At 41.3% G+C, this 15,103-nt stretch overlaps 1 protein-coding gene and 1 pseudogene across 2 annotated transcripts; one reads left to right on the plus strand and one right to left on the minus strand.

Moving 5' to 3' along the window:
* Positions 1 to 9,573: 9,573 nt before the first annotated feature.
* Positions 9,574 to 10,984, plus strand: LOC110191397 (oxaloacetate tautomerase FAHD2A, mitochondrial). Its single transcript, XM_020962255.2, has 2 exons — positions 9,574 to 10,821; positions 10,875 to 10,984. The coding sequence occupies exons 1-2, from the start codon at positions 9,720 to 9,722 to the stop codon at positions 10,946 to 10,948; spliced, it is 1,176 nt and encodes a 391-aa protein (XP_020817914.2). The 5' UTR covers positions 9,574 to 9,719; the 3' UTR covers positions 10,949 to 10,984.
* A 3,080-nt stretch (positions 10,985 to 14,064) lies between these two features.
* LOC110191223 (translation machinery-associated protein 7 homolog pseudogene) lies at positions 14,065 to 14,888 on the minus strand (annotated as a pseudogene). Its single transcript, XR_015271994.1, has 2 exons — positions 14,497 to 14,888; positions 14,065 to 14,440 (listed from the first exon to the last, which is right to left on the minus strand). The product of XR_015271994.1 is annotated as a translation machinery-associated protein 7 homolog pseudogene (transcript).
* Between the last annotated feature and the right edge of the window lie 215 nt (positions 14,889 to 15,103).

A 15,103-nucleotide genomic window follows, 5' to 3' on the forward strand; every position in this document is an offset into this window, starting at 1 on the left:
GCTGCTGCAGCTTTGTTTGCGTGTGATCTGCGCTTTATTTATGCAACATTCAGCACACGACGAAACATGCAACCAAAGCCGAAAATGTTAAGTGCTCCGATAGAGACGGTTCCATGTACACTGAGTTCTCTGTGAGAGGACGACATCGTGCCGTCGGTGGCCTGGCCAGGCCATGTTGTCGACGTCCACGTCGTTGTCGTCCATCGATTATTGTTCTAATGCCAGGAAGTGAAGATTTTCGGTAATGAAACGGTAGCGGTTAATGTGGGAATGGGGTCGAGTAGAGCCTTCAGGAGGTTAAGGAGAAGGGAACCCCCTTTCAAGGGAACCCACTTTACCAGTGTCAGGATTTGCCAATTGAGTTTGAGGCCCTTCGGGAGCTTTAGTGGTCTCACATTATGTAGCACAGAAATCAATATCTGCAAGTCAATCAAGAGTCTTTCATGGAAATTCAGACTACAGTTTACAACCATTACTATATTCTAGAACATCTTGAGCTTATTCCAAGGACATGACTCCTTGACAGGTTCATTACTAATTACAATTACATTATTTAAATCTTTTTTCCTATATTTAATCTTTTTCCTAATATTTTCCTTAAGTTTACCCCCTAACAGTATGTTTTTCTTTACTCCCACACAGCTTTCATGGCTTTTTCCGCCCCACATTGGGCCCCAAATGCTGGTGCGCTCCTGTGGCCGTCGAAATTCTGCCAAAAGGCTGTTGTCTGTTGCTGCTATTGTTGCTGCTGCTGTTGCTGCTGAAGCCGGAGCTAAAGTTGTTGCAATTCTGAGAATATTTTACGCTTGTTGAGGCTGACGACACAACATTGAAGCCACCGCCAACGACGACGACGACGACAACAGAGACCGAGACCGAGACCGAGACGAGGACGACAGACTGCGTCTCCTACTCGGACTTCCAGTCCGGACTCCTCTGTCTCTGGTGGTTCTCCAGATGCTGGCAGGCACCCCGGGCACAAGACCAAGAGAAGACTACTAGGGTTTCGTGTTTTGTTTTCTTTGCACTCGAGTTGTATCACATCAATGGCCATTGTGTACGTCAACTTTGATGTTTCGGCCAAAGTTTTGAAGTGTGAGGTTTTAGACGTTCTTATTGCACTTCCCGGCGGAGTCAGAGTCCGAGAGCGTCCACCTTGACAGGTGAAGAATGCCAAAAAAGGGGGAAAAGAAACAAGGTTTCAAGTGCCACAGTTGCCGGGCCACTTGAAAATCAACTCAAGCCTTTTAGGAGGAAAATCGACATGGCAGGAGTTGGCCACAGAGTCAGAGTCAAGTCGAAGTTGGAGTTGGAGTTGGAGTTATGGGTTGCCTGCTGCTGCCTACGTTTGCCTACAATTTCGTATTTATTTTGGTTGGCATACACACACTCAAAGTCCCCAGGTCGTTGCACACATTTCCTTCGAATTTTCTGTTCTAATTGAGTAAGAAGAGTGTGTGTGTGTGTGCGGTGAGGTTGCAGTTTTCCTCCTTCAACAACTGTTGCGGCCCCGATTTGCCTGACGGCTTTAATTGGATTTTCATACCTGCTCCAATGGCCCCTCGGCCCATCGATGTTTGATTGGTGTTTGTATAATGAACTTGCAATATTCTGGATACATATCTTGGTATCTTGGATCGGTTGGGTTTGGGTTCGAGCAGCTGGTATTTGTGTTATTGTATGGGATGCTTTAAATGTAACGCGTGAAATTTAACACACCTCGTCATCGTCATCGAATTCCCCCTTTCTCGTCTTTGAGAAAATAAAAGTTCTCTCTCTCTCGCCTCCATCCGTTGTTTATTTAATTTATGTTATTATTACCTGATTAAGTATGAAATGCTGCGGAAAGTGTTGGTTTTTCGTCAGTTTGTGTCTTCAAAAATTGATTAGGACCGGAAAAAATAACAACTGATTGAACTCTTCCCTACCCCTGACAATGTAATTACGCGGGAATTAAGTTTATTTTTCATTATAAAAGGGTTACCTTAGGGGGAAGTTTGGTACTTTATTGTTGTGTCAACAGGAAAGATGAGTTAATAGTTCGGATTTATAAAGAATTTAGATCAAATTTACTTAGGGTCTTGGGATGGGATCTTCATACATTTAAAATAATAATTTCTCAAGTCATTGTCAGATATAAAAAAGAGATCATTGTATGCCTAAAGGATATAATCATTTTTACTATATAGAGTAAACTTTAAACCAACACACAATCATTTTAGGCATTACATTTTAGCTTCCAATTAAAACAATGGAAAAACAAAAGGCTCCTTTATATAATCGCCATTAAAAACAGTTGAATAAAGTAATAAAGAACTCTCTCTCTCTATCTCTGTTGCCATTTTTACGAGTCTAATAAACAGAAAACAAAAAAATTAATCATATCTAGAGCACGGCTAGGCTGGAACTGCGCCTAATGAGCAACTTGGGTGAGAGGAAAGTGCAACAGTTTTTAATGGTCTTCGAGGCCGACTCACTCGCAGCTCGTAAAATGTGCCAAGTGGCCAAGGCATTTATGGGGCCGAGGAATAACAAACGTTCGTTCAAAGAACACGTATGTACACTGACGGAAATTAAATTGCTGCAATAATTAAAACACCTGTTTTAATGAGATGGAAGTGTGCGATGGGTCGGGGGAGCGTTCTCTGGGAAAAACACGATTAGAACATAGGTGCGAGGCCCTGACCAGCGGCGACACCAACTTGTTGAAAGGAAAGAACTTTTCAGCTCGAAATTAATGACTTTCGGCTTCTTCAAAAGTTCTGAGAGGCAAGCGAACAACTTCATCACCGCCTTTGAGTCGTGGAAAACAGCTGGAAGTCGGAAAATATTGAGCTACAGTTTTATGTACCGCTAGCTGCGGTTTTCCTCAGAAGGTTCTTTGGATATTGTTCAGGGGTTTGGCTAACCTTTGACTGCCAGTCAACAGATATGACAAAACATCATCAAGGATCATGCATAGGCACACACACCCTAAGCCCCTTAATCCTTTCTTTTCTTTTTTTCACATGAACGATCATCTATCTATATAGAAAAGGAACAAAAGGGGGTTCAAGGGTATCTAGAGTGATCTATCTTAAGATGAAAAAAGTGATTTTGATGTCTTGTTTGAACGAAGGCTAGATGTGGGTTGGTTTTTAGCAAAGATGGGTGGTTTTGATTGGAAGATCTAAAATGTAGATAGTTTTTCCAAAGTGATGACTAGATTTGGTTTGCTTAAGATAAAAAAAAATAATATTTATTTATATATATATTGTAATAATATTTAATATCAATATTTTAATATATCAATAACCTTGCAGGGTATTCTAATTTTAGTCAGAAGCTTGTAACTATATAAAGGAGTCATTACATGGATGTAGTTTATCTGAACTTTAAAAATAGTAGGAACAACGAGCTGTAATTAATATTCTAGATTTTCCTATTAAAACCATAAGATGTCAAACATTTTCACGCGAAATTTAACCACTTCCTTCTTATATTTCCTTCAGATTCGCCTTAAAGAGCCAAAGCCAAAGTCTGTCAGACAATTCCCCAGAACTTCACTCCCTTCGGGGAAGATAATGCCAGAGACCTCTTTTTTTTGTGTTTTAGCCACAAATATGCCAAAACATGATCATCGAAGATGCGAATGGGAAATCAACTGCAGCACACACCCATCGGCTCTAATCCTTTAGGGTTTGACTTGGGCGCTGCCCTCGGAGGTTGCTCCTGGTAGCACCACCGACTAACAATGAGCCGTGCATTCCTTGTTCTTTCTACTTCAAATGAAGTGCATTCATCCGGTAGCAATCCTTTTCTTGTCCTGCCTGCCATTTCCTCGCTTTCTTCCCTTTTGGTGCCTTGTGTCTTGTGCATCATTTCACTTGAATTTGCGTTGACATCCTGCCAGACAGAATGGATAAAAACGGACAGAAAGACAGCTCGTCTATATAATAACGAGCGGTTGTCTGACATATCCTTTAACCGTGATTAAAAACGCAAAGTAAATGAAAATGTTTGGTGCTTACGCCTCCTTAGCACACCTTGAAAACAGGAAAACAAAGTGAAGACTGAACGGGTCTCGTTCGTCCCTAGACAACACGAACTTGAAACCGGGGAGTTCTCTTCTTTTTTTTTTTTGCAAAGGACACAATAGGAGCTGCGGTGCGTCCCCGGGACTCTGTACGGTTCCGTGCCAGGCAGCACTTAAAAAATCCTACAGATTTTCCCACTTAGTGATAAAGTTGCTGCCGCTGCTGAATGGCTTTTGTCCTAGCACCGAGGACATTCTCTTCATATTGTTTTTTTTTTTGTTTTTCTTTGTAGCTCCCCATTTAAAACACTCGTCTCGAAATAAGCCTACGGAGGGGATCCCCCCATATGAAGTACGGGCACTTCCTTGCAATTTCATGCCCGAATGGAGTCGTTAAATCATTTTCTGAAATTGAGTCGAGAATTTGTTGCTGTTGTCCTGGCAAGTAGTCCTTTGCTGTGTGGCATTGACATTGGAGTCTGTAACGGCACACACATGTGTGTGGGAGTCGCACGTCTAGCTGTAAACGGGAAGTACTTACTGCGTCCCCAGCTAAACATTAAATTAAAATATGTTCCTCGTACATTTCTCTCTTTCTCTCTGACATTCGGTTCTATTCTTTAATTAAAACCAAAATGTTTTTTCCCCGCTTGCTCTTAGGTTTTCTTTCTATTTTTTTTTTTTTGATGTGGCGCGTTAAATGCACTTTGTATGTGATTTCACGGTTTTATGGCTGGCTTCTTCTGCGTTTCCATTTCCCTTTGAAGGAGGAAGCTAATGGGAGCACATGAGAGATGTCTGCCCCAGGTACCCTTGACATTGGCCCAGCCTCCTTGGAGGTCAACGCAGGCAATTTGGGATAGGGAGTACCAAGGAGGAAACCTACAAGGAGGAAGCCCTAATTGGCCATGCCTGGGCAGGTGTTGGAAATTCACATAAATCTAGTTCTTTTTAGTCACGGATCCTTTTTGAACTAATTTATCTATAATTTATTCGGAAGTTTTGGATTATTAATTTCAATTTTATTCAAATATCTCACATATGACTTTAAAATTAAATATATTTTGTATTTATCAACTTAAATTCTTGGTCATTTCCTTATTTGACACATATTTCCTTCCACGAACTCCCAAAAATTCACTCTGGTAAAAACCACTCAAGCTGTCAGCATCGCTATCTGCAAGTGTCCCAAAAAAAAGTGTCTCGAAAACCCATATTAACCCAGAGAATGATATTACCACACTTCTCTCATATGGGTCACCGCATCGCAAACACACTTTAATGTCCTGCCAGCCATATTTTCAACTTTAAACAACCCATAAAACACTTTCGGCCAAACACACAAAAAGCCGTAAAAAGGGAGAATTACAAGCAGAACAAGGTCAGTCAGCCTCAGAGAGAGAGAAAGAGGAGACTCGCACTCGGACACAGACTCGAAGCCAAAGCTCAAATCCAGCAAGCGATGGCCAATATATCACATGACGCCTACAATTTAAACTGCCAAAAAAATGAAATGCAAACTGGGCGAACGAAGAGAAATGGCAAACATTTATATAAATAACACCATCGGCTCCAATTAAAGCAGTTTGCTCCATGAGAGCTCCGTTTTTGTTGCCATTTTCGGGGGGGTTTGGGCTTTGGGGTTAAGGGGGCAAAGGGAGCAAGGCGAAATGAAGGCGGGTTTCAGCAGCTTGTGTCTGTGCGTGATAAAAACCACAAAACGAATTTTTGTTTATGTGTGTGTGTTCGTAATAAAAATGCAAAACAAAAGCATTCAAATATGTTTGCTTCTCCTTTTTTTTGGTTTTTTGCAGTCATTCAGTGTTGCCAGCGTGGGCGTGGCACTTGCAGCGCCAAAAGAAAGACAGGCGGCAACCATAAAGGGAGGGCTCAAGCGTGGTGGAAAGGGGGTGCTTAAGGGGCTGGGACAACCAAAACCACTTCCAAATGTCATTCGCATGCGAGGCAATGACGTACCGATGAGAAACAGCAGCAGCAGCAACAGCAACAGCAACAGCAGCAGCAGCAGCAGCAGCAGCAGCAGCAGCAGCAGCAGCAGCAGCAACAGCAACAGCAACAGCAACAGCACGGGACAACAGGAGAAGATACAGCTTCCAAAGATCGAAAGAAGCCGAAGTTAAAGGTGCTCTTTAAAGTTATTTATAGTTATAATTAAATTTAATAAGTTCTACAAGCCATAATTGATCTTTAGTTTAGATTCTGCGTTTGAAAGTCATACAAAATAAGGTAGTATTCTTTAATATCATATTTTAATACCCTTTCAGGGGTTTATTTAGTAAGAAAAACACAACGCAGTGAAGGGGTAATTTTGAACCTTATTAACAATGAATAATGTTTTAAATAATGACAATCAAGAATATAAATATCAAAATGTGATTTCCACCAAAGCTTAAGTTAGAAAATCCTTTAAATCTTTTTAAAATTATGAAGTATCTCTAATTTCTGTTCTAGAATATGTGTCACTCTTTAAGCACAAAATACTGCCTTTTTCCTTATTTATTTATTATTATTATTTATTATTTAATAAGAAACCTTTAAGCTCCCTCAAAGCTTCTCTCAGCATTATAACCTTAACAAATCCCCCCAAATTTTCTCTACCAATCTCTCCGAATACGATCACCTACTCCATATACCCAACTTCCTTTGTAGGGTCATCGCGGGCGAGACCAACAAGAAATGTTGCAGCTACATTTGGCAGCAAGTGGCAAGCGAGACGAGGAAATAATAATTTATGCATGCGTTGTGGTAGCTTGCTGGCAATGTTGGCCAAAAGGGGGCGAGGCTTGGGGGAAAGTGCACCCCAGAAACCGCAAAATGTTGCGCCTTGTTGTTGCACAAAAAGTGAATCTGAGCTGCAGGCGCTGCGCAGCTTTTGCGGCAACCGGAAAACGGAAATTGTGGCCAGTACCCCTGCGCTCCCCCCGCCACAGATCCCACAAGATGCCCGATTTCCCGCACTATAATAATACCGCTCAAGGATTTATGCTCCAGTCGCCGTTTAAGCCGCGTCGCTGGCTTTTGTCGCCTTAACAAAGCAATACAATAAAAACAAAATCAAAAACAATTTGCAATTAAATGCTTTCTATTTGCAAATTTACTAGGCCTTTGTTACCAAAAATGGTAGCAAAAAAATTAAAACAAAACGAACTGTGACCAGATGCTGCTGCCGCACTTCCTCTGGCATCGCGGTTTCCAGTTGAATTGGAGGGAAAAACACGATTCTGAATGCAGATTAATCGAGTTCTGCATCCTGCCAAGTGTGGTTCTTATCGAACGAGTTTTGTGGCTTATTTCTTGGATTTCCGATATTGCATTTAGCTAGGATTGGTGGTTTTAATTTATTTATATTGCTGTTTTAAGAGGAAGTGATTTAAAGGAGTTTTCAGACTTTACTAAGACTTTAACTATCAGAACAGGATGTAAAATAAATGCTTTAAAATGTGAAATTAAATATATATGAAGTATATATTGTTCCTGTATTTATAGATTAATATAAAATACTTTTTTATCCCTTATAGTTTCATATTTTAGAACTGTACCCCCATAACCCACTATTTAAAGCCCGCACAATGCAATCAACAAAAGGAAAAAAAAACAACGAGGAAAAACCTTTGTGGAAATTACAGAAAAAATCGGAAACGAAAATCAAACATATGAATTTAATTGCCTAAACAATTCTAATCAAGCTGTGCGGCCATCAAAAGGACGAAAATTGCTGATTGCATTTAATAAAAATATAATGTTGCCGCAATTGAGCCACGAAAAACCACCACCACCACCACCAAGCGATCCCGATCTGCCCGGAAAAATCAGAAAAGTTGGGAGGAGAATGTGGCAGGATAAATGGCAAACGAATGGACATCAAAATGGAATCAAATCGAGGCGGAAAACGTACATGAAATAGAAATCGAAATCGACAACGAAAACGAATGCGGAACGCAAAACTCACAAGGACGACGACGACGACAATGCCAACTTAATTTGTGTCATAGAAAGCATGAAAAGGAGCGGCAGCCAGAGAGTGGCAGCCAAATTGACATATTGACAGCCCGACAAAAGGTCCACCCAAAAAAAATATATATATTTGGAAAGAAAGGGGGCAAAGGATGCGGTGGCAGTGGGCGGGTCCTGTGCCGCAGTGCAGTTTGATGGCGGCGTCAAAAATAAACAAACATTGCGACAGCAATAAAATATCAAAACACGAATAGGAGCTGCTGCAGATTGGCAGGATTGCTGCGGCTGCTGCTGCTGCCACTGCTGCGGCTTAATTGAGGCAACAGAAGGCCGTAGAAAAATCCAATCAAAACGCAATGAAAACAAGGATCAAGGCTTGTGTCCCCGGCCAGCTGTAAACCTCAACTCGGTGTGTTGATGTGTGTTATCCTGGCAAATAATCAAACTCGCACACAAAACACAACTACAGAAGCAAACAAGCCAACAAGGACCAACAAGGACCTTGTCAAGCAGACATGTAAGCGATACAGATGGAGATACTGTACACTGTACAGGCAGGACAATTGCCGAGTGAGTCCTGCCATGAATCGCATCCTCTCAAGGCTGTTGCAGTTGCATTTACCCAAAGTCGGTGCGGTGGAGCGTGCAGCAGCCCACCAACTAACCGACCATCCCCTAGATGGCACCCCTCCCGATCCCCTGACCTAATCCAATTCCAGGACACACAATGGATAAATCCTGTTTTTGTTTTCGCTTACCTATGCCATGCTTCTGATGGCATTATTAAAGCCGAGAAAAGAAAACACACACAGCCGATAAGTATTTATTTAAATTCCATTTTCCACTTGGAGGGTAAGAGCTCTGTGAATTGGTTTACAGATCTAACAGATATGGGTTAACCAAGGCATATATTTCTTTATTTAATTTCAAAGTCATCTGTACTACTTTCCAACTCAAAATTCTAAGCAAGAAGCTGCCTCCTTCCAGTCTAAGCCAAATCACTCCCTCTCTCTCCTCTGGGCTAATTTTATGTTTGGGCCATCAAGCAGAGTCCTGAACTACACCAGGCCAATCAAACCTCATGACCTCCTTCTCGCCATAAAGCCGCCAAATGTTTGGCATATAAAAACAAATAAGACAAAGCGCACACACATAAACCACGCCCCCAAATGCCACCATATCCTCCCCATATACCCCAAGATGATCAACAAAGGGAAATTTGTTAGCGTGTTATGTAAATTGCACACAAGAGGCTGGATGGCTACATTATGTAAATAAAAGAAATAATAAGCTTGGAGCTCCAAAAAAAGGAAAAACGAAAAGAAAAGAAACAAAGGCCTGAGCGAATTGCGAGCATGTATGTTTATTATTTTCATGACGCGTTGATGACACTTTGGAGTTGGGGTCCTGTCACGACCGCACTCCTTAAGGATGTGTCGCTGGCAAGTGACATTTCAGGCGCTATATTAACCATTCGACATTTAAAATGTTTTATGGTTAAAGCGAGAATAAGTGTATTTCTTTAATATTAAATACTATATAATATGTTCTATACAATTACCCAGCTTTCTCTTCTTATAAAGTAAACTTTTTAAAACCGAATTGAAGTCAATCTCTGCTTCCTTTTTATAACAATCAGTTTTTAATGAATTTTTTAACTAGTAAAAATACCTAGAATTTCAAAAAATCTAGTTAAACCATTGATAAGTACCCTCTATTACTTAGGGACATGCAACTCCAGAAGATTTCACTGTATTCATTACAAAATTTAAGTAAAATCAACCAGACATCGCCAGGGATGAAGACCTTCTTGTCCAACCTTCGCAGCCGTGGCACCAAGTGTTGGGCCCCACTGATGGCAAATAAAATGCAATTGGCGGAGCAACATCGTCTGCCCCGTACCTCCCAAAATAAGAGCTCTAGCCAGCATCCTGCAACCTCAATGCAAGCTCTCAAGCTCCATGATCAGGAGCAACCCAAGTGCAGATTCATTCAATACCGGCGTGCCAATGAGCAGGTGAAGCGTCTGGGCATGGTCTCTGAGGATGGCAGCAAGATGGTGGAATTGTCCAACGTCACCTGCGCCTCGCCCAGCATGCTCGACTTCATTCGGCAGCGGTACTGCATGAAGAGTCTCCTGCACAGTGTGCAGTACATGAAGGCCAAGGATGTGGATTCGGAGAGTCCTGAGCTACTGCCGCCCCTTGAGACGCCCGGCAAGATCATCGGCGTGGACTGCAATTACAGGGATAATTGCTATGAGCAACGCATTCCGATACCACGGGAACCCGCTTTCTATGTGAAATTTGCCTCCTCCATAATGGGGGCATTGGACATCATTGCGGCACACACCCCAGGCAAGAGGATCGACTATGGCTGCCAGCTGGCCGTGGTCATGGGGAAGCGATGCCGTGAGGTGACGCCCAAGGAGGCGCTTAATAAGGTCTTTGGCTACATGGTCGTTCAGGATATTGTGGCCCGTGATTGGAATGCCCTGCTCGGTGGTCGGAGCATTGACAGCTTCCTGCCACTCGGACCCATCATTGTTCATCGGTGTCATGTCCCTGATGTGAACAATCTGTGGATCAAAACGCTCGTCAATGGGGAGGAGCGTCAGTCTGGTCATACCAGCAATATGATCTTTAAGGTTGATGCTCTAATCCATCGTTTATCTCACTATATGACCCTGTGTCCAGGTGACATTATCCTGACGGGCACACCCGCAGGATCGGCTGCCCATTCCGATTCGTTCCCTTTCCTTCAGCCTGGCGATTTGGTCGAAACAGAGATTCAAAATTTAGGAAAAATGTGTAATAAAATCATAGAAGATTGTGAGTCAAATTATAAATAAAAAAGAAATATGAACTAACTTTGGTTAATGTAGTTTCTAAAATGTTCCTATCAAGGATATACTTTCTAAACAAAATTCTGTTCAAAAACACCTATAGAAACAACTAATAATATGCCTTACAAACTCCATCATAACATATCCCATACCGAAATTCCTTTTGCCAATAAATTTGCGGTGATGTGGAACCCGGCCAAAGGAGGCACATAACCCAGCCAGACAAAAGGAGGCTTCTGTTGCGATCCTAATGCGCCTTGCAGGAGCGGGAGAATCATTTTGTAATATAATTTGTTTGGCTAAAACAGGAAAGGGGGACCGAGATTGGGGGCGATGGCAGCGCTTTTATGATACGCCACAGCAGCAGCATAATCAACATTATCCTCGGAGAGTCACAAGCCGCAAACAAGGCGCCTACGAAAAGAAGGGGGACGGGATGCGGGCTGCGGGGACTTCCCGCTGCGAAAGCCACGCCGCATTATCATCTCATTGCACAGGACTTAATCCTGCGGCAAGTTATTAAAGCGTAACGCGTTTCGTCCTTGCTCCAGCTCCATAGCCAGCTCCTGGGATCCTGTGCTCCCTTTTTATTGTTCGCGCTGCGCTTAACTTGTTTCGCATTGAGCCAGAGTGCGAGGAAGGAGGAGGAGATCGGGATTGGGATTGGAACTGAAGCTGGAGCTGGGTTGGAGGGCGATGCCGCCTTAATGCTAAATGATCCAATATCCTGTTTCCTGCGTTTGTGCGAGCACAAGGCGGCTGCGTTAAAAGGTCCTTTGTGGCCTCCGCTCGCTATTATTTGCCCTGGCCAACTTAAAGATGTTTCTTTCCCCTCTGAGCCAACTTGTCCTTCTCCTTTCGCCAGTCTCAGTTCCTGCTCCTCCTGCTCAATTATTTGTTCGGCGAGAAGAAGGAAAAATCGTCGGCGAACATAATTTTGTATCTTTTCTTTGCGCACGGCAACTTAAATACCAGAATGTAAAGTTTTTAATTATGCAACTCAACGCTGACGTTGTCGCATTGTATGCAAAGGACACATGAAGAAATATTGTAAAAATAGGGATTAAGAAAATATGAATAAAAGCCTAGAAGACATTTTAAAATAAAATCTAAAGAAGCTTCAATAATTAACAAACAGAAAATACATTTAATAGAACCCAGATTTGTCTTGAAATATCATTTCCAGTATAAAGAACAAGAAAGGAAGCTAACTTCGGCACGCCGAAGTTTATATACCCTTGCAGATAGAACTTCTATGAATAAAAAACCATACAATATAAATGATATATATTTGTGTTAAAAAACAATGAAGTAATACCTGCTTTCGTTGTATTCACCTATACATATTATATTTGCGGCTTACATTCACAGATTTGCATTTTTCCTCTACATCAAACGATCGTTTGCATGGCACCTATGTATATGATATAGTCGTCCGATTTTCATGAAATTTGACACAAAATTTAATACTAATATAAAATTGCTATACCTCAAATTTGATGAAAATCTGTTGAAAACCGAAAAAGTTGTAATTTTTAATTGTTTTAATTTATCGATCGTTCCTATGGGAGCTATATGATATAGTAGTCCGATTTTCATAAAATTTTATGCAAATTTGTAGAGTATAGTAAAATGGCTATATCTCAAATTTGATCCAATTCTATTGAAAACTGAAAAAGTTAAAAAAATTTTTGTAAAAATTTTCCGATCATTCCTATGGCAGCTATATGATATAGTCGTCCGATCCGGCCCGTTCCGACATATATACGAGTGAGAGTATATAGAAGGCTAACTACAAAGTTTCATTCAGATAGCTTCAAAACTGAGAGACTAGTTTGCGTAGAAATGGACAGACGGACAGACGGACAGAAGGACAGAAGGACAGACGGACAGAAGGACAGACGGACAGACGGACATGGCTAGATCGACTCGGCTGTTGATCCTGATCAAGAATATATATACTTTATATAGTCGGAGGTGCCTCCTTCACTGCGTTGCAAACTTCTGACTGAAATTATAATACCCTGCAAGGGTATAAAAAAGATATTTTGTAAGTGTAGCTAGTCTTCCTGTAACTCCTCTTATTTTCCAGGACTAGTGAGCTGGCCAAAAACTTAAAATACACATAATTAGCCATAGTACTGAGTTGCTGCCGCCTTTTTTATGGTAGTTTTATTCTCTGGCCGTTTGCTTAGCGACGAAATTTTGGCACTCTCAAGCCTCATCCTCTTCTATTGCGCGGAATGTGTATCTTTTGGATATCTTTTTGGGCTTAGTTTGCTTCCCCTCCAGCGACAAAAACTAGGCCAGTTTCTTTTCAAAAGTTTGATGTTTAGTTTGGCATAAAATTTGGCGTTGACAAAAGACTCAGCTAATTAAATGAAAATATTAAACTATGCTATATAAAGTTAAACAATAAAATATATATGTTGCTCTGCTTTAAGGTGTCGTAAATGACATTCCAGCAAATACCTTAAAAATAGGAGCACGCAAAATAAGAATATCAAACGTATCCCGTATTTTATTCCAGGATAAAGCCCACTTCGTGGCCAAAGGGATGGGGGCCAGGACACATAAAATGTAAGATGTCGTAATATTCACCACAAGCAGCATCACAGCCAGAGTCAGGACCAGAAACCACCCGAAGTCAGAAACATGCCAGGGAACATGGCATTGAAAGCTGTTGCCAAACAAAATAAGGACCAGAAAGAGGCGGCCACAATCTACGGCTGAAGCCATGGAAAAAGGAAGAAAGAAATTCTCCGCTCCTCCCTGGCACAGAGCATAATCTTTTTAACAATTTGTTTTTTTTGGGAAGCTGAGAAGGAGGTGGATATGACACATATCCCGGAGTAAAGTCAATGCCGAGGTATGCTGAAATTTGTTTTGTTTCTCGGCTCCAGTTGCCAGCCATCGTCTTTGTTATACATAATCCTTGAGAGGTGTGACATTTGTGTGTATAAATTTCAACTTTGATCCGCAAGGGATAACCCTCCGGTGGCCAGAGCCAATTGCCAGGCACGAAATCTAAATAAACACTCTAAGAGCGGGAAAGGAGACCCGAAAGACCCAAAAGAAAAATGTGGCCAAAAGAGAGAAGTCCTCGAGTTCCAGGGCTCCGACTCGGCACACACTTAAGTTGTCAAAATCAGCACAAAATTCCTCTCCTGCCCCCGAGTGTGTGTGTGTGTGTGTGTGTGCATGTTTTTGTGTTTTTTGTGGGAAAATGTTATTTTCCTTTCATTTAACTGTCATGTATTTTGCATACACAAAAGCCAGGCTCCTGTCGGTGCCAAATTGAATGCCCGAAAGAAATGCTGCCGCTTTGTTTGCTCCTCCGAATGTGTAGGTGTTGTGACATTTGACCGCCGTGGCTGCCGTCTGCAGAACTTCAAAGGAATGCTCTCCTGTTTTTATTCGACTTTTTTTGAGGGGGACATTAATCACACCTTTTTGAGGGCATTCAAATGAACAAATTGACACAATATGAAATTGAATTTTTAAAATGAACAAAGGGCATTGGCAAGTCCAAGAAATTATTAATTTGTAAAATGTGCCAGCAAGTGTTCAGTTCGTTTTTGATTTTGTAAATATGAAAGTTGGTGCTAGAAAAAGTCTCTTCTATAATAAGTAGTTAAGAAAGAATATAGCTTGCAGTTACCCATATTTTTGGGATACTTGCAGCATCCGAAATCTTGCATATTATTTGTATTTTACTTCTTGCCCGACTTCTTAATACCACCGCCTACAAGAGGTCCTTTTTTGGAGGCATTTGCCTTGGCCGCATCCATGGCCTTTGCCTGTTCTTTTTGCTTCTGCTTGAAGGCCATGTCATCCTCGTCTAGGTCCTTGTTGTCCTTCTTGGGGGCCTTTAAAGGCTTTTTCTTACCGCCCTCGCGTCCAGACATTTTTAAGAGGTAATAATTGACTGTTGTTTAGGTATTTGAAGAGTATTTCAAAATTTTATGTAGAGACTTTAAGACATTGATTTAATGCCTGCTTTGTTTACATTTTTACTTCAATTAATTGTGTACCAAATATTGAAAATATATTTAATAGAAAGTAAGAAAATTATTGAAACAAATACATTTATTTAGTCAACTTTTGCCTCTACGAACTACCTTCTTTGTCCCACAAGTCCTTCAAATTCCGAACTACAATATTTATTTAGAGTGTGACTCCTTTATATCCCATCTTGATAAGGCTAACTTTTTGAAATCCCTAAGTGATCTCTAATGGATTTAAGCACACGCTGTATCCCATTAAGC

Source organism: Drosophila serrata, unplaced genomic scaffold, assembly GCF_035046125.1.
Source record: "Drosophila serrata isolate PLE 108 unplaced genomic scaffold, ASM3504612v1 contig_272, whole genome shotgun sequence".
In the NCBI taxonomy this organism is placed as follows: Eukaryota; Metazoa; Arthropoda; class Insecta; order Diptera; family Drosophilidae; genus Drosophila; species Drosophila serrata.

Excerpts from the sequence above, each read along its gene's own strand:
- LOC110191397 (XM_020962255.2), top strand. The coding sequence starts at position 9,720 with ATGCAACTCCAGAAGATTTCACTGTATTCATTACAAAATTTAAGTAAA. Across the intron at positions 10,822-10,874 it reads TAATAAAATCATAGAAGATT|TTTCTAAAATGTTCCTATCA; the intron begins GTGAGTCAAATT and ends TGGTTAATGTAG.